Raw genomic sequence first — 19,640 nt, 5'->3', positions numbered from 1 at the left:
TTTATATTAATTTGATTCAATTATATTTTGAATAATACCATTATTGAGGGAAGGAGTCTACAAACTAAAAATGCAAATTATGGAGAGCAACAGAGTTAATTTTAAATTACAAAAAAAAATTATAAAACCAACCCAAACCACATGAAAACAAAAGAAAATTTACCGTTAATGTACATTTAACAATCCCATAAAAAATATGTAATTCGAAAGGAAAAGATAAATAAAATCTTACATCGTAGATCCATTCGGTTCCACTGGTCGCCATATGCTTCTTCTTCTTCACCGTCCAAAGAGTATACAGTACGGTCGTCTCCCGTTTATTCACTCTGCACCTGGCTCTGCAACGTCAATGGCGATCCAGAGACCCCCGAGGAGCAAACAGAAGCCCAGATCCCCAATCCTCACGCTCACACTCTCCATCGCAGCAATTTCCCTCTTATACTACCTCTCTTCTCTGGTTTCTGCGATTGGATTCTCACTTTCCTCTGGAAGAGCCCCGGGAAGCGTTTTGTTTAACCATCGCTCAACCTTCAATGGCTCCGGAAAGTACGTGTATTGGGGAAACAGAATCGACTGTCCTGGAAAGCATTGCGAATCCTGCGAGGGTTTGGGCCACCAGGAGTCCAGCCTCAGGTGTGCCCTCGAAGAAGCCCTATTTCTTCAGAGGTATCCACATCTTTGGACTTCATCTCTGTTTCTTGGTTCTTGTTTTGAAAGGCTTTTGGAAATTGAATTGATGGATGAAGCGTGAAGAAACTTTGGAAAGTTTGTGCGGTTAAGCGAGCCTCATTTTAGCCAGATTTTCTTGTTTGGGTTGTTGGTGAATTTGCTAGTAGTTTAGTGATAATTTGTAATCACTATGCTTGATTTTGTTATCAACTTGTCATTCATTTCATATTTACCTGTTGAGAATATGTAAGGCTGGGATGTCAAGATGATTGAGTGGCACGTGAACTTGGTATAGCTAAATTGTGGTTCTATTTGAAAGTGGGTGGATCACTTCTGGCTTAAGAGAGAAAATCGCTGTCATGCTGTAATGGAACTGGTTAGTAAAATTGGCCTATTTAAGAAGTTGAAATTTTTTTCGCCAAGGTCATGTTGAACAAGCTTTGTTTCTTCATTATTTTGAGCAGATTGATTAGTTGATCCGAAATAAGTTACATAGGACACTATTGGGAATCTGGGATGGTCTCAATTAAATCTGAAAGTCCATAAAGGAGTGGAATTGAACCAAGTTTTTTGTTTTTATTATGATCTTGGTGATAAGGCTTCTGATTTCGTTACTTTTTCTTGTTGCAGGACTTTTGTGATGCCTTCAAGGATATGTATTAATCCAATACACAATAAGAAAGGGATTCTTCATCAGTCTGGCAAAGTGACTTCAGAGGAGACGTAAGTATCATTTGGCTTATGTTGGTAGCAAATTCACCCTTCATTGCAATGAAAACCTTAACAATGACGCTCTTTTGTCTTAAATAAAGTTGTTTGTAGAATTTGAGTCATTTTCCTTCTGGTCGTGACTTCCTTTTTCTTAGTACAAATTTTTTTTACGTACATGGCTCACTATGTCGAACAAAATAGAATCAGGATAGATGTCTTACATGCATATCATGTTTTTTCCAGTTTTCTTCTCACAAAACCCATAATATGCATGCTGCACTTTGATTGGTTCTTGTCATGTGAAGTTGTGGTGTGCAACCAAAATTAAAAAAGCATGACTGTCCTTGTTGCACTATGACTTTGTAATTCACTTCATTTATTACAAAAAATCATATACTAGTTAGAGAAATAACTAAGTTGAGAATTGTCTTATTCATCTTATATTTGCTCTATTTTATTTATTAGGTGGACAGCTAACTCCTGTACCATGGATTCTTTGTACGATCTGGATCTCATATCCAACACTATCCCTGTAATTCTGGACAACTCGGAATCGTGGCATCATGTTCTCTCGACAGGTATGAAGCTGGGGGACAGAGGGATTGCCCATGTACAAGGAGTTAGTCGGGCTGATCTTAAAGAGAAAAGTCAATACTCAAATATCTTGCTCATTAACAGAACTGCTAGCCCTCTTTCATGGTAAACTCAATACTGCTATATGATAGTAATTTCCTTGCTTTTCTGGACCCACCTTGACCCAATATGTTAGTTGATATTGATTGATGCAGTATCAAGATTTCACTAGACTCTTTACTGATTTCCAGAACTAAAACCCAATAGAGATTGTGGTGAAAACGGAAAACCATCTAAAAATGGTTTAAGATTTTGTAAGGAGTAATTGCACATAATAAAGCATGCAACATTATCATTTTTAACCCAAAAAAATTGGATAGAGTTTTCTTATCTTGCTGGATCTCTTTGTCTGTCCATTAATCGTGATAATCATTCAGGTTTATGGAGTGCAAGGATCGAAATAATAGAAGTGCTATAATGTTGCCATATTCATTTCTACCTTCAATGGCTGCCAAGAAACTAAGGAATGCTGCTGAAAAGGTGGTTTGCTAATTTGTTATCTGCTCAATTACTTTTCTTAATTTTCTGCCATTTTGTTCTCCACTCACTATGTTTTTGTGATCTACTGTCTGCTAGAAATAGACATTCTTCTTATGATGTTGCATATCTTTCATGTTGTTTACCTTGTATCCAACGACTGTGTCAGCATGATCCCTAAAGATGTTTCAGTCATATAGCGATAGTTCAATGGACCGAATATCATCAATTCAATGAATAATGAATACTTTTGTCATAGGTGCATGCACAAAATTTTTATGCAGCTCATCTATTAGGGCCTCTATTGGAATCTTATTTTTTGAGTTGTCTCAGTTAAAAGACCTGACCCTTTTGTCCTTGTTAACAACATGCAAACTGGTTAAAAAAATTAATGAGTTTGGGAGATCCATTTTCAAAGTGTGATGTTTTCACACTTCCTCATCTATTGCACTTGACTGCATGAATCTATTCTTTGAAAGTAGGATTTATTGGGAATGAATTGGAAGATTTGAGTAGTTTCATCATCAATAACAACAATAGCACCAAGTCTAATCCCACTAGGACGAGCTGGCTGTGTATGGATTCTAGCTAGCTGATCATCTCTATGATTGCATCCATAACATCCTCATCTTAATTATGCTCATATTTTGTACATGTGACCATCTGAGTGCTTAACTGCCAAACAGTTCATGCCATACGTTAGAACTAGTCTTTATGCACTCATTATTATTTCTCTTTTAAGTTTAAAGGGATATAATAACCACATAAAATGCTAGAAGCACCTTTTTCATTGAACCATCCTACTGTGATTATGTGAATAATATTTTCAATAATCTCTTCATCTTTCGGAATAATTGATCCAAGAATTTGAAATGATTTTTTCTTGAATTAACTTGATTCAAGTCTTACATCATCTATACTTTTATTTTCAGTAAACTTATATTCCACGCTTTTCAACCTACTCAACTAGAAGCCTTTTAATTCTAAAGCATACCACCTCAGCAGTCATGCCTTCTTTTGTCTCATCCAATAGTATACACCAAGACAACTCTTTTTGGACTTGCTTTGTGAGTTCATCTATTATTAGAGTAAATATGTAAGGACTTAGTGTGGATCCTTAATTTAAATTCAATTATAATTTAAAAAGACTTAGTATCTATTTCACAAGTTTAATGCCTATATAATAAATATTTTCAATAGCTTGTATATAGATAACTTGGACTCTCTCTCTCTCTCTCACATAATTAAAACTCTCACAAGACTTCTTTGAAAGTTTTAACCTAGACTTTTTCCAAATTTGTAAGTACCACGTGTAAATCTTCTTGTTAATCTCTTAGATTTCTTAATCAGACACATCAGCAAGTAGTTAGCTTCCATGGTTGAATGTTGACCTACTAGACATGAAACCAAATTAATTTTTTAGGAATATTTGTTTCTCTTCTTAACCTTTGCTTAATCTCTCTTTCACAAAGTTTCATTGTATGGTTTTTAACTTGATCCTTCTGTAAGTTTCACAATTTTGAATTTCTTATTTGTTCTTGTAAATCTTCACTATTGTCAATCGAAGGATGAACAAGAAAAAGGAAGAGAATTCTTGGTTTAGTTCTCCACCTTAACAAATGAAAGGATAGATCAAATAGATTGACTAATGTAAGATGAGAGGAAGAATAAATACTGGGGAAGAGGAGATTGACAACTGTCACTAATAATAATTAATTTGAGTTATTCTCAGCATTCCTTCCTTTCTACAGCTAATAATAAGTTTGAGTTGAAGTGGGTTCTATATTTCTTGGCATTATGACTTCAATATTCTTGATGCAGAACCCGAACCAAAGAAACAAGAGTAATCTTGATTACTCAAAATTAATATCAATATTTAATATTATTCATCAAAATCTGCTTTAATACATCACTAAAGGATTATTTATATAAAAACCTATTCTAACTAGGATTCCTTGACTCAATCTAATTACGATTATAAAGATAATCCCAATCTAATTAGGATTCTAAGAAATAAAAGAAATCAAAAGAAACTAGGAAACAAATTAAAATAAAGAAACTAATAAAACAATATTAATTTTTACTTTTATGTCTAAATATTGTTTCCCTAAATATTTGTCTCTATGATCTTCATCATTCTCCCACGGTTGAAAATGACTTGGCTCTGACGAGTTGGATGAGATATATCACTCCAAAAGCTTAGGGTCTAGGACTTGGAAATCCTCTTCAGTAATCCAAGTATTATCTGAATTCAGTCGATCTTTCCATTTGACAAGAAAACGATGATAACCCCCATTGTGAGAAGAAGCTACAATCTCATCGTCAAGCACAACAACAATCACATCCTTTTGTTGCGGTATGCGTGGGATAAATGGAACCTAGTGACCTACAAGAACACTAGTAGGCAGGAGAGGAGGCTCAAATGTGCCATGGTAAGGAGTTAAATCTTCTACATACATTTGAAAACAAGACTAATATTCATATTCTTAGCTAAGTCAAGTAAATAAACATTAGGTCAAGGTTTTTGAATGATAGGAAAGGGGCCACTAGGCTTGAGCATGTAGTTTCTTGAAGGAATCTTTAGGGAAGCGCTCGGGGCAAAAATAAACCATGACATAGTCACCTTCGTTAAATTCCCAAGCCCTATGATGTACATTAGTAGCCAATTTATAGTCAACATTACTCATTGCAATTTTCCTTCTAATCTTAGCATTTAGGTCATGGATGTGTTGGGCAAAATTTTCAATAGACTTAGAAATTTGGGACATTCAAGGGTAAGGGTACAAGATCAATAGGGGTGTGAAGGGAGTAACCACGAACGATCTCAAAAAGACTTTTACTAGCGGACCTATTAACAGAGTTGTTATAGGAAAATTCAACAATTGGTAAAACCAATCCCAATTTCTAGGCTTCTCTTCTACATGACACCTAAGCAAGTCTCCCAAATTGCGATTCACAACTTCAATTTGTCCATTAGTTTGGGGATGGAAGGCAAAAGTGAATTTTGAAGTTGTCCCAAATAGTTTCTATAGTGTTTTTCAAAAAGTAACTGACAAATTTAACATCTTTGTCAGATACAATGGAAGAAGGCAAACCATGCAACTTAACAACCCCTCTAAAAAACAATTTAGCAACATAGGAAGCATCTATTGTTTTACTATGAGGAAGAAATGTGCCATCTTAGAGAACCAACTGGAACCGACCAACATATCCACTATATTTCCCAATCTCAGAATAGGAAATCGATACTCGACGGGGATTTTATTAATGGCTTTACCATCCACATGCATTCTCCAAGATTCATCTTTCTCCAGGGTTAAAGGCCAGGTATGGCACATGGGCTAAGGCTATGTTGGACAAATCCTTTAGTTAAAAGGTCTTCCACTTGTCTATTCAATTTAGCTTTCTCTTTTGGGTTCATCCTATAATAGGCAAAATTAGGTAATTGAGACTCGAGAACTAGATTAATGGTATGCTGGATATCCTTCATAGGTGGTAGGTCACAAGGGAGCTCATTGGGCATGATATCATAAAATTCTTCTAACAATGGCTTCATACTAGATGGAAACTCCCAACTCTCAAAGGAACTCAAAATGGACTCTTCAGCTATGATGGCTAATTTGTATCCACTTTCTTGACAATCTTTTTCAAATGCCTTAAAGAAAAATAAGATGGATGTGCTTTTTACTGGGGATTGGTGGTGCTTGCTTGGTCTTGTTCCTAGTGCATCTACTAAAGATTTAGCAGGGATCAATGTGAGTTTCTTACCCTTATAGTGTCATGTTCCTAGGGTTTGAATAGGAAAATTGGAAGTAATCAAGAAGATAGAATCAGAACAAAGAGAATTGGAGGGAGAATTAGACTGAAAGATAGGGAGATAACAACAAGAATAGAGGGAGAACTGTAGACAGAACAGAGAAAAAGAGAGAATCAGATGCATGGAGAGAGAGATTAGAAATGTTGGGAGAAACAAAAGTCAATTATCATTCATCTATGACATTCTCTAACTAATCTGGCTTATTTATAGACTTTCCTATCCTTTCAATTACAATACAACTGAAAGGTACAACTACTAAAACAACAAATACAACCACCAAAAGAATTATATATAATACATAATTACTACCCTATCCTTGGGATCACGACATATAGTTGAAGACATAGGTATTTTCTCACCCATAATGAACTGCACTCATGTCGTGAAGCCAAGGGTGACCTAAAAGATATGGGTAACATTCGTGGGTAAAACATCATAGAAAATTTCATCTTTGAAATCACCCAATTGAATTGTTTTATTCACCCATGCAACTTTAAATGGTTTTTTGATGTGGTTATACCTTAAGGTTGAGTTGAGTAATTGCAGACTTAGAAACAATGTTCATGGTACTACCCCCATCAATAACTAGTATGCAAGTTCGCTCACCACTCCTAATGCATGTCTAAAAAATATTAGTGCGCTTGCCACTTCCATTCATCATCATGGACACTTTCACTCGATATACATCTCACAATGTTTAACCTGTTCTACCAAATCTAGTTCATCATCAACCTATTCCTCTCCCTTGAAAGAATCTAGCGGATTAACCATTCCATATTCATCCTCAAGTTGATTAGTAAATTCTTGCTATTGCTCTAGGGTTAAGGCATGTTTAGGATAATGAGCAACTATGTGACCCTTGACAATGGTGGCATTGAATGGAAGGGTTAGGAGGACGAAAAGTACTAGGTTGGGAATTATTGGAAGGAGAAATCTATTTCTAGCAATGCTATCCCTAAGGGCTGAGTAAGAGACTCCCTTACTAACATTAGTATCTCTAGGGGAAGGCAAAGGAAGGGACCTTAATGGATGAGAGTTAGATAATTGTGTGGACACTTGATGAGTAGGAGGGGCTTTAAGGTAATTTTCTATTTGCTAGGCTTTATGATAGGCTTCATCTACGGTCTCGGTGGGGTGCAACAAAATCTCTTTTTGGATGTCCATTCTCAATCCATTTATAAACCTTTGCATTGTAAAGAAAGAATCCTCATTTAAATCACAACGAATGAGACGATTTTCAAATTGTGCCAAGTATTCAGTTACACTTAAATATGACTGTTTTAGGTCTAGCAATTGTTGTTCTAACTAACCCTTATGGAGGGAGGGCAGGGATTTGTCCTTTAACTTTTGCTTCATGATGGCCCATTGGGTGATGGGTCATGGGAGGCTCACCTAATCTCTCAAAATTATGTTGAGCATTTTGCCCATATTTTTTTTGCAGAACCAATCAATTTCATTTTTGCAAAACAAACTCTCTCAATATTAGTCATGTTATACCAAGTGAAGTAATCTTCTATGTCATCCAACCAATCTAAAAACACATTAGGGTCTGACCTATTGTCATACTCCTGAACATCCACTTTATTGTTTTCTCTATTGTCTTTTTGTCTATTCCTATGGATTGGAGATGATTGCCTATATTATCTTTCTAGATTCCTTTCATGATGTGCGTTGATTCTAGGATTGCCACATATAGGTTTTTCAAGGTTTAGATGCCTGTGGTCATGCCTAGGTGCTGCATAACATGTACTTCTATCATGGGGTTGCCTAGATTCAAAAGAAGGCAGTGTCTCATGTGAGTAAGGAATGTTATTGGAAGCAATGTGTATCGTCAGAGTATTGAGTGCACCATGTACAGACTGATTAGAATGGGGAGACTATGCAAAATCATTTCCTATCCTTTACTTAGTATTTTGAGGACTTGTGCTATTTGTTCAGCAAGTGTTCCCACTATATTCAAAAGACTCTCAAGATTGTTCATTCTGGTTTCAATGGATTTTATGGAATTTTGTAATGATTGAAGATCAGTTGGTGTAATGGAAGAAGGTTGTTCGTGTTTGTTGGGGGCTATGGTCAAGTAAGCAAATATTAATGGGAGAAGACCAACGAGTGATGCAACCAATTAAGTGAATGTTGAGAAGACTCAAATTGCAACTTAAATGCAGACAAGAAACCTACCAGGATGCACAAATAGAACTGAGAAATTTAAATTAAATTACAATATCAATAGCAAAAAAAAAAAATAATGCTCAAGATGCAACAAAGGGTAAGGAATTTTTTTAAATGGACCTAAAACCAATTTACAAAAAATACCCAATAAATAAATGTCAATCAAGTCTTCTAAGTGAAAAGCATACCTTACCAAAGCAAAGCTGAATTTAATTTTGGTTAGAAGAAATTATTCCTGCATTAGGCTGGACTTTGGGCTAATCAGTGGTTGGGCTCACAGCAAGGTGAGTTGTGTGGTGGCAATGGGGTTGGGCTGGTTAATGGGTCAATAAGAGAACTTTGGGCAGGTTACTGGCTTAAATGGGTTGGATAACTGGGCCTCCAAATTGGGTCGGGTTGCTGGGTGGTTGGGTTTTGAAATTGGGTTAGGGTTTGGGTTGAGAAATTGGGTAAGGGATTGGGCAAGAATGGCTTACAGTGAAAGTAACAGGCGGCAAAAAGGATGTGACTTTGTGGGCTTCTGACAAAATCTCAGCAAGGAACTGTAGTAGCAGAGGACTTCTGACTGTGGCAACAACACTGACCAGCTGCTTTGATGGCAATGATTCTGATGGGGGCAGACAAGTGCAACAACGCCTTCATTGATGATAGCTGAAGGATGTGTGGATTCTGGCGAGGTTGTTGCTTAGGGTTCTGACTTCTCTGGCTACGGCTCTGCCAAAAGGGCAGAAGGCTGCTGCTGTTGACTTTAGCAAGTGGCTTCAATGGCAGAAAGCTGATGGTGCAGTTTGCTGAAAGCTTGAAGAACTTCAACAATGCAGATTGTGTGTGCTGGAACGAATGGCTGTGAATTGGTGATGGAAAGACTGATAATTTTCTAAAATTTTTCCAGAGAATTTTAGAAAATCCCCAAAATCAATTCAGGAATTTCATTTCTGATACTAATTGATACAGAACCGAAACCGAAGAAATAAGAGTAATCCCAATTACTCAAAATTGATATCAATATGCAATATTATTCATCAAAGTCTGCTTTACAATTCATGTCTAAAGGATTATTTATAGATAATTAATAAATAAAGAACTATTCTAACTAGGATTTCTTGACTCAATCTAATTAAGATTATAAAGATAATTCCAATCTAATTAGGATTTTAAGAAATCAAAAGAAATTAGGAAACAAATTAAAATAAAGAAACTAATAAAACAATATTTTATTAATTTCTATTTTTACACCTAAATTATTGTTTTCCTAAGTATTTGTCTCTGATCTTCATCAATTATGTTTTTAGATTTCTAGATCATTTGTAAGCTGCACCAGTTTTTTGTTTATTCATTTTCTTTCCTGCTCAATCTACTTGGCTAACATTGAAGACCTTCATTTGAAAGAAGAATCTATCCCTTGCTTGATCCCCTAGCTGGAGGCTTGCAGAACAGGCCATTAATATCTGTGGTATTTACTGTAAGGGATCTAAGCCATATCAACACCTGACCTTGAGATGTGGATTGTCCCAGTTGAACCAGCATGCATAGCACTTGTGTTCAAACTTCAAACCAAGATTTGAAACCAAACTCAAACCAAAATATTCAAAAATTGATGGTTAGTTTTACTTTTTAAAATTCTAAAATACTCGAGGTTTAATATGGTTTACATGTAAAGAGAGGATAGACCAAAAAACCATTGTAGTTGATAAATTTCATATCACCTCAGGAAGATTTAGCTCAAAACAAAAATAATTATTCTGTTATTTGACTCAAGAAAATGAATTATGTTGGATATGATGGTGGTGGAGTGGCAGCTGCAACAAAAAATAACTTCTGGAAGCATTGTTAACAGTTGATATTGGTAATTCTACATCATCATTTATGTAGAAAAAGAAAGTGCTGCATCAGAACTGTCTTTGAGGTTTTAAAGCTTGATGACAAGCTCATAAAAAAATGTGTGAATTTATTATGAACATGAGAGTGAGAGAGAGAGAGAGAGAGAGAGAGAGAGAGAGAGAGGCGATGGGTTGTTTTCTTTTAAACAAGTGGACAGCCAGATGCCACAAAATTGACTCCTATTTGATGTACATTTCAATCCAGTTTTTGGTTCAAAACTTGTTCTTATAAGGAATCTATTCTACAACTTGTGGTTCTTTATCAAACTAAAAACCAGTTGACCAGATCAGATTATATCCAGCAAAACCAGTTAAGATGTTTGTCAGAAGGCCCTTAGAAAGGAAAGCATTTATGAATTTATTTATTTACTTTTTGATACACAGAAAAATTTATTGAAAATGGTTTGTGGTGGTTACAATCCGTTTGAGTTTAAGTTAAAAGGACAAAGCATTGTATATGATCCACACACATCCACTTGTCTCCACAAAATCTGATTGGAAAGAAACAAAAGACCCCTTGATCCTAATATTTGGAAGTTTCCTCAGGATATGTGCTGCTTTTATCAATCCTTAGTTTTATATCATTGTTTATTGATGTAAGGTTGGGGTTAGCAAACCTAGGATCATGCTACTTGCAAATGGAGTTCATAGTGAGCTAGGAGTGTGAAAGTTGAGACTGTTGACGCTTGATAAGATGTAAGGATGGCAATAGGTCTTTTTTGGGTTCAAAGAGGGACTGGAATTGGCCACACTTGCAAAGATCGAGTTTCTGGATATATGGGAAGTCTATGGTTAATTATTTTATGATTTTTGGTTGAACTAGAAGAGCAAAGGTATATAAAAGGATTGGTTTCTTGGAAATGGTAAGAGTAGTTTGTTTTTAGCTAAGCAATCAACTGTATAAAGGAGCTAGAGCATCATGGTTCCACCAACTTTCAAGTTTCAACATTTATGGAATCTAGAGCATCTCATTGTATTTTTATGATTTTACATATTATACTAATAAAAATATCCACATTTAAGTCTTTCTATACAATAACAGCAACAATCACAAGTTTTAATCCCTCTAGAATTGTTGTTTGTGTGGGAGGGGGGGGGGGGGGGGGGGGTGTGTCAACTTTGAGGTGCCAATTGGTTTGGGCTGCTCGAAGCCCAACCCACCAACTCGGGTCATGCTAAACCTAGGGGTGCTGGCCCTCAGCCTTAACCATCTTAAAAAGGGTTAATTTTTAAAAAATATTTAAAAAAATTGTTTTGAAATTAGAAAGGATTGGTATGAAATTAGAAAAGTTATGTTTTAGAAATAATTTTTACGGTTTTAAAATATTTTTGATTTTGAAATTAGTGAACAAGTTGCATGTATTTTAAGTTTAAAAGATGTATCATGTATTTTATTTATTAACAAGTTTAATGATTCTTTAGAATTGAAAATTTGAAATATTGAAATTTCAATAGGAAATTCAAAATTTGAAAATTGAATTTCATACTTCAAATTTGAGAATTTCATCCCCCTTGTTGGAAAGTTGAAATTTAAATAAAAAAAAAAAATTGAGATTTCAAATTTAAGATTTAAATTTCAAGATGATCATATAACATCTAAATTTATTTATGTAAATAAATACATATACATTTGAAATTTCAAATAGACTGTTATATCCTATGTCATGTCCAAGGGTTTTTTACCAAGTTATGGAAATAGTATTTTTGTAAAGGGTAAGCCTGCATGCAAAAATGAATCTAGGTCGAAATTTAAATCTAAAAATTTTTGAGATTTCAAATTTTAAATTTAAATTTCAAGAGGATAAATTTATTTATGTAAACAATATATGTAAATAAATATATATACATTTGAAATTTCAAAAAGGCTGTTATATCCTATGTTATTTCTAAGGGTTTTTCACCAAGTTTTGGAAATAGTATTTTTGTAAGGGGTAAGCTTGCGTGCAAAAATGACTCCCTTGATCCTTCCAAAGAGAGAAGCCTCGTGCATTGGGGAAACCCTTTTTTTTTTTCTATGGCATTTGTGTACTTGTAAAATGTTTATCATGAATGAATATAATTCTTACATGAACGGTGACTTAGTGGTCATGAGTACAAACCACATAGCTGATCTCTTTTCACTCAAAGGTAATGTTTAGGAGTCTTTTCCATTGGATTACCCTTTTTACACGAAGTATTTAAGTTTCCACCATTAAATTGTGTATGTATAATATTGATAGTGATAGATAAGTTAAAATATTTAGGAAGTGCAAATATGCACAGCGTTAGCTTTATTCTAGGAAAATAAAACCTGTGAATATGAGTTCAACATTTCAATAAATGCATTGAATTGGTATGTGTATGTGGCATGAACCTAATTTGTACAACATATTGTTACCTATCCTAAATATAGGATTTTTATTGAATAAAATTTGTGGATTTATTTGAAGTCTTTTAATTGACTAATCTTTTATTCACCATCCTAGGGTGGCAAATTAGGTCACCTCGGTTGGGAGTATAAAACAGTAGGGGCTGTATGGAGCTTGTAAACATACAATGACAACACCTCTCCCAAGCTTTAACCCCCCTACATAAGGTTGTAAATATAACTCTTAAACTATTTATTGAAGAAGCAGAATCAAAGAAAAATCCGAGGAAGCTTGAAATCCTTTCTATAATTCTTTAGGAAGCCCAAAAGCTTTTCATAAACCCAAAATTCAACTTCATTTAAAAATGAGTCTAGATGGGAAAGTGAATAGACTTTGTGAAAGAAGGTTTTAGACTAGCAAAGACCCCATGAAATGCACAACAATACAACTCTGCCTGCTGTATGACTCATGGAGCACCACCAAGGGGTATGTTCAACAAGTCCTAAACTTACAAGTAACCAATGTCCCACAAATATGAGAAAACATTAATAAGGCTGTAATGAATCAAATTTAATTACACAAGATCCCAACTAGGCTCCACTCCAGATGAAATTTGTATCTTGCTCCTATTTTTTTGCAATTCTCTGTAACATTATTCACTGAGGTCGGCATTGTCATATGAGTGATTTGAACTTCCATGTGGAGCCATAAAGTCTTGAAGCAGATTGAGATAGAATTTATTTTTCAGAAGCACTGAGCACAGTACCCAGAAGTCCACACCATAAAATATTTGTGAAACTAAAAAGATCAATCACCATATAGTTTTGGAACAACCTTTTATTTTTTCCACAATTAGGATTTCTAGTTTCAGTTTTATTCTTTACTTCTTCTTGAGTGACTAAAATAGATCATCATATACTCTTAAGCTTTCTTCAGGTATATGTCCACTCATTTGGTTCATTAACATTTTGTCAATATTTTAGCTTAACTACAAATTAGTGTAGAACAAGATCAATGTGCAATCCATTTCAAGATCTGATGTGAGATTTATGTAAGATGTTACAGAAGTTAGGATAATTCTACTGGCAATTTGAGATTAGGGTCTATTAGGGTTATAGAAGCTGGTAAGGTCTAGAGTTTAATATGGAAGTGTTATGAGTTTCCATGATTGAGAAAGGCTGAATTTTCTTTATCTGTAGAAGGGTGAAATTGTTGGTTTTCTATTTATGGTTGGTGGAAACATATGAAAGGATATTCTATGGTCTGTAGATAGAATTACAGGACCACAACATAGGGAATATAACAGATTTATTAGGGTTTTATGTTCCCAAAGGTGGCTGTCTAGAGGTATGTATAATAACTTGTAAAATAGTTACTAAAGTGTCTAGAAGAAAAAAATAGGAGGGACGTACCAGGACCCTGCCTAGAAACAACCCCCCAACCACCCACCCCCCCCCCCCCCAAAAAAAAAAAAAAAAAATCAAACAAAGCTTAAAATGTTTCCAACAGATATCTCTCTCTGAATAATACAAGATCAAATAAAAAGATAAAAGTAATAAATGTATCTTTTTAATAATTAAGTTTTCTTAATGTTACCAACTACAAAGTAAAATATGAAGAAAACATATTTAGAGGTCTTGAAATGGTGGGGGAATGAGTGGAGATGCCAAAGGTCATCAATAATATGCCAATGCCTATTTGTTCTGTTCAGTTCAGTTCAGAGCTTGGGGATTGATTGGCAACATGGGAGCACTGGGGAGGTGTTTCTGAAAGCTGTTGCAATTCATCCACAGAAAGGATTCAGTGAGCAGACTTGGGATTTACTCTTTTCAACTTGGTTTATGAGTTGGCCCTGGTGAGGGACTTTTTGAAGGAGTACTTCATGGTGTGTCTTGCCATTGGTCCAATGCTTAGGGCTTTAGGAACCCATGAGTCTATTTGAAACTCTTCTTCTCTCAAAGTATCTTCCAGATTATGATTTAGAGAAGGAAGACGATAATCCAGAGAAACAGATAGAAAGAGAGAAGCAACACCAACAATCACAAGCCTTAATCCCACTAGGTGGGGTTGGCTATATGAATTTTAGCCTTCCAACCATCATTATGAATGTTCATATCCTCTAAAAGGCCCTTATATCCTATGTCATGTTTAAGAGTTTCCTACTAAGTTTCTTTGATTTTCCTCTCCCTCTTTTGCTACAAAGTTCCATCATTTCATCTAGTTGCCTATTGGTCTTCTTCTCACATGTGCAAACCTTCTTAATCATGACTCACATTTCATATTCAGTAGAGACCACTCCAACCTTATTACATATGAGAGAGGCTGATTCAAGAAAAGGAGCTAAGTAACGTTGATCAAAATGTTTCATTGGTTTTGAGTAAGGAAGCTCAGATGGGCGTAATCCCTGTGGAATTAAGTTACAAAGAGAAGGGGGTGGACGTTCTTGGAAGCATGCAGCAATCATTTGTTGGCTGGGGAAGGAATAGCAGACTGGAGTGGATGAGGGGTATTTTGGTGATGAGTCCTGGGTATTGGAGTGTGTTATTAAGTGACTTAAAGGGTTTCCTAGATTTCATGGAATCCCATGTCTTGCTTGAAAATGATTTTGTTGAGCTGGTGAAATCTGTGAAGCTGAAAGATGGCAAAAGATGGATGGAACTTCCTCAAGGGGTTGGAGTAGTTATGCAGCTTATGCTCTTGGCTGTTGGCTAATGCCTGTTTTGCTTTTTGGTTTTTCTCAGCTCTCCCTGTATCCCCCCATCTCTCATATGAGGGTTGTGGCCTCCTGACCACCTTTTTAATTGAATTTTCCTATCTTGAAAAAATAACAGTTACGTTTAAGGTAATTAAGCTTTCCTATTTGCTTTTATTGTGTGTTCCACATGATACTGGTCATTCCCTTTGTTTGCTAGAATGTCTAGGATACTTTTTGATGCACAATGGAAGCAGTCTGCATAGCATAATGGTGGAATTGGAAAATTCAGGTTTGGACAAAGGCTGGATATGACCCAAATCGTACACAAAATGTGAATTCATTTTAAATTAATTGTTGAATGATTCACGAGAATATTGGGATGATTGGACTAGGATTTCTTAGTCTAATCTTCCTTGATTTAACACTGATCTAATCCTCAGTGTTTTAGAAAGAAATTATCCAGATTTAGATACTTCCTATTCTTGATTTTTGTATCTTTGACTTTTGTATGTTGTACAGCTTTCCTTTCCTTATTGTTTGTCTTTCCTGTGTTGTACTTTAGTTCCCTAATAATAGGGGGTTGTCTTAACAGCTGAGCGAATGCTTTTTTCAGAATCTTTTAAAATATTAGATCTGTTTCTTTATTTTCTTTAGGATTTAACCTTTCTTTTCTCAGAATCATTTAAAAGATGCAGACTGACCACCTACGAAGCTAAAGTAGTTGGGTGCAATATGAAATCATGGAATACTTATTTTTTCAAGCTAGACACAATTCATGGAAATCAGAAGAAGGCCAATTTCACTGTTGTGATGTGTGAAATATTATTAAATTCTAATTTCTTGACATGATTTTTCAGTCCTTATCAGTTTAGAGAACAAGTTGCTTTCTTTTTTTCTTTTTTTTAGTTAATAATTTATTTGATAAGTAACAGTATTATTTTTTCTTTACTAATTTCATTTTGTGTATCTCACTTGTATGGTTAAAGATCTGTTTATATTCTAGCTGATTGTGACCAGTTGGGTTCACTTTCAAAATTACCTCCTCTAAACTCCTTTCTTCCATGTGAATTGTTGGAAAGAACGCAAAGATCAATGTTAAGCTTGTGATACTAGTAGTTCGAAATGGCATCGGGAAGAATACAAAGATTGATGTTAAACTTGTGTCACTGGTAGCTCAAATTGAACCTAGTCAAAATTATTTTAAAGTGCAAAACATACCTGTTGCAAGTGAAGAGTGCTATGGATTTGCAGTGATTCACTCGCAAGCTTCATAATTTGACATGGCATGATATGCAGTGACTCCTTGGAATGGTGCATAATAGCATAGTCTTATATGTGTGTGTGTGTATTTGTGTTGATCGCTTGAGTTAAAAGACTCTGTGGTCTCAAATGCACATTCATTGTCCTTTCAATACACAGGCTCAAAGTTTTAGATTGTTAGTACTGCCTACCCTCTTTATCACCCATTTCTTGTCCCATGTGTGATTCATGACACGTTCTTCCACCCAAATTTGCTCTGCCCTTGAAACAGGTCAAACCACATTCCCCTTTGGAGGGCTAGCTGTAAAATCGGATCACAATCTAATGTGAGATCCATGATACTCTTTGGAAGATTACCCTTTTTCAGGAGCACAATTGATGTGAATTAGGTCCACAAAGCTAGATAACTGGCCTGCTCTATTGTCAATGCAATATTGGCTTCTGGGGGAAGCAGTATATGACTTACCATTGCTCTTAACGAGTGTTAAGTTTGCAATTGCCAAAACTAAAAGTCAATGTTGGGTTTGGCAATGCACTCATCCTAAATCATCATGCTTATCTGGTGGTTGTCCTTTTCTACCACAAACATCCTATTTTTTAAGGTTTTGGGTTTGTCAGTGTTTCTGTGAGGGGAAAAAATCAGCTAGGGAGCCATATGAGAGGAAAATGTTGCTGAGCGCAAAACTGGTGCCCTACAAACCAAATGATGGTTATTGATAGCTAAGTTAGTGGCTATTCATTGTGACACTGGTTTGGTACTATATCAACAATCTGATACAGAGTGGATCCACGGCAGTTCTGTCTGCACTTGTTTGTCAAATGTGGTTCGTGTTTACTTGTCGCATAATTTTAGATTAAGAGGCATGAAAACAACTTACAGATGGATCATTCAGGGAATATGGACTTTCCAAGTAGCTATATACTTTGTTAGTGAATTCTCAATAATATTTTTGCATTCATATTCCAAAGTCATTTGTCTCTTCATGATGGATTATTTGCATAATAGAGTAAATCTGTATAGATGTTCAGAAAATACATGATTACTTAGTTGCCAACATCTGATTCATGAACTAATATCATCAGACCCACAGATTAAGACATTCCTTGGTGATTACGATGCTATTCATGTTCGTCGAGGTGATAAGTTGAAAACCAGGAAGGATAGGTTTGGCATTGCAAGGACCTTGCATCCCCATCTTGATCGGGATACCCGTCCAGAGTTTATCCTTTGCAGAATTTCCAAATGGGTACAGCCAGGAAGAACACTTTTCATCGCTTCAAATGAGAGGATGCCGGGATTCTTCTCGCCTCTTGCTGTCAGGTAAATCAATTTCTGGCAGTTTTTAATCATAATCCACTTCCAACTTGCTTGGACTGTGCTCTAGCCTGAGTATCATCTGAATTTCCAGTTTCGGGCTGAGTCTGATGAATGTTTGCAGGTATAAGCTGGCATATTCGTCAAACTATAGCAGTATATTAGATCCATTGATTGAAAACAACTACCAACTGTTCATGGTAGAAAGGCTTATTATGATGGGAGCCAAAACGCTTATACGAACATTCAAGGAAAACGATACAGATCTAGGCCTCACTGACGATCCGAAGAAAAATACAAAGTCGTGGCAAATTCCTGTTTATACCATGGATGGGGAAAGCTGCTAGTTGCAGTTCTTCAAGAGGCTGCCATATTTCTAAGATTCTTGTGCATCACCTTCCATGTTGTGTTTGCTCAATTTTCTTCCTCCATTTCTCTTGTTCTTCAAGAAGTTGAACAAGGATGGATTGATTCGAGAAACCCGAATCTTGTAGCTTTGGATAGATATGAAAACAACCGTGAGCTCTGCGTGGGAAGATTGAGAGGTTTGCCAATGGTGTAAATTATGTTGCGAGATACTTTCTTTTTGTATACATATACACAGAAAGTTTCCGGATTTCAATTGTTTGATTCTTTGAGCTACATGTGTATTGAGTTTTGGTTGGCATATTGATTGATCTTCTTGGTTATTCCCACACGGGAAATGGAGATTAAGTACTGAGGATGTTCTTTATAAAATAACAATCGAAAAAGAGGTAAATTGTCTCTAGTGTCATGTGGTTTGGCTCAATTGCTTGGAGTTCACTTGTGATTATTTTAATATTGCCATTATTTTTCTAATGACCTTATTATCAATAACTCAACTATTTCTACCAAGTTTTGTGGGATTATATTTTACTTCTTTTGCTTGTAATTATTCTACTCATCTACTTTTTTAAGTAAAAATTTATAAGTTATTTAAATTTTGATTCAATTCTGGGTCCACTTATAGGCTTCAATTGATTTTCGGTTTAGTCTTGGTCCACCTATAGGGTTCGATCGATTTTTGGTTTAAGAAAGGTATAAAATTAAAAATTAATTTTAATTAATATAATATTATTATTTATTAAAAATATACATATAATATATAGTATATTAAATTTAAATATGTATATAATATATGCATATTTTTTTAAAATTTTATATTAAAAGAGAACAAAAATCAACATCGATAAAGACTAAACCAAACTGGTCTAGTTCTAACTCGCTTGGTCTTCGATTTAAAAATTTTAATATCAATTTAATCTAGACAAAATGAACACCCCTATATTCTATCAATATTCTTTAAGATGAACAAATATTTTATTATGTATTATTTTAAATTAAATTAATAAAAAAATATTGAAAAGACATTGAATTGAAAAAATATATAAATATGAGACATATTTTTAGCATAGACATGACACAAAATTTGTGGGTTATTGATTGATTTTTTGTTCCATGAGTTGGACAACTTTTGTAGCCACCTTAGAATATTGACATATATATATATAATTATAATATGATTTGGGTATTAATTCCTCAATTAATCTTAAATATATATATATTTTTTTTTGATAATTCCAATATCAATTTTTATCGGATTAATTCTAAGGATGAACGGCCTTTCCTCTTGGATACAATTATA

At 35.0% G+C, this 19,640-nt stretch overlaps 1 protein-coding gene across 1 annotated transcript; it reads left to right on the top strand.

Annotated features, from left to right (window-relative positions):
* Window positions 1-239: 239 nt before the first annotated feature.
* Window positions 240-18,764, top strand: LOC127788975 (uncharacterized). The gene is made up of 6 exons (XM_052317697.1): window positions 240-666; window positions 1,300-1,392; window positions 1,846-2,079; window positions 2,391-2,493; window positions 17,751-17,980; window positions 18,099-18,764. The coding sequence occupies exons 1-6, from the start codon at window positions 266-268 to the stop codon at window positions 18,319-18,321; spliced, it is 1,284 nt and encodes a 427-aa protein (XP_052173657.1). The 5' UTR covers window positions 240-265; the 3' UTR covers window positions 18,322-18,764.
* The last annotated feature ends 876 nt before the right edge of the window (window positions 18,765-19,640 follow it).

This window comes from Diospyros lotus, chromosome 13 (genome assembly GCF_014633365.1).
Source record: "Diospyros lotus cultivar Yz01 chromosome 13, ASM1463336v1, whole genome shotgun sequence".
Taxonomy (NCBI): Eukaryota; Viridiplantae; Streptophyta; class Magnoliopsida; order Ericales; family Ebenaceae; genus Diospyros; species Diospyros lotus.
Note: the sequence above shows the minus strand (reverse complement) of the source record. Positions and strands in the feature narration are given on the sequence as shown.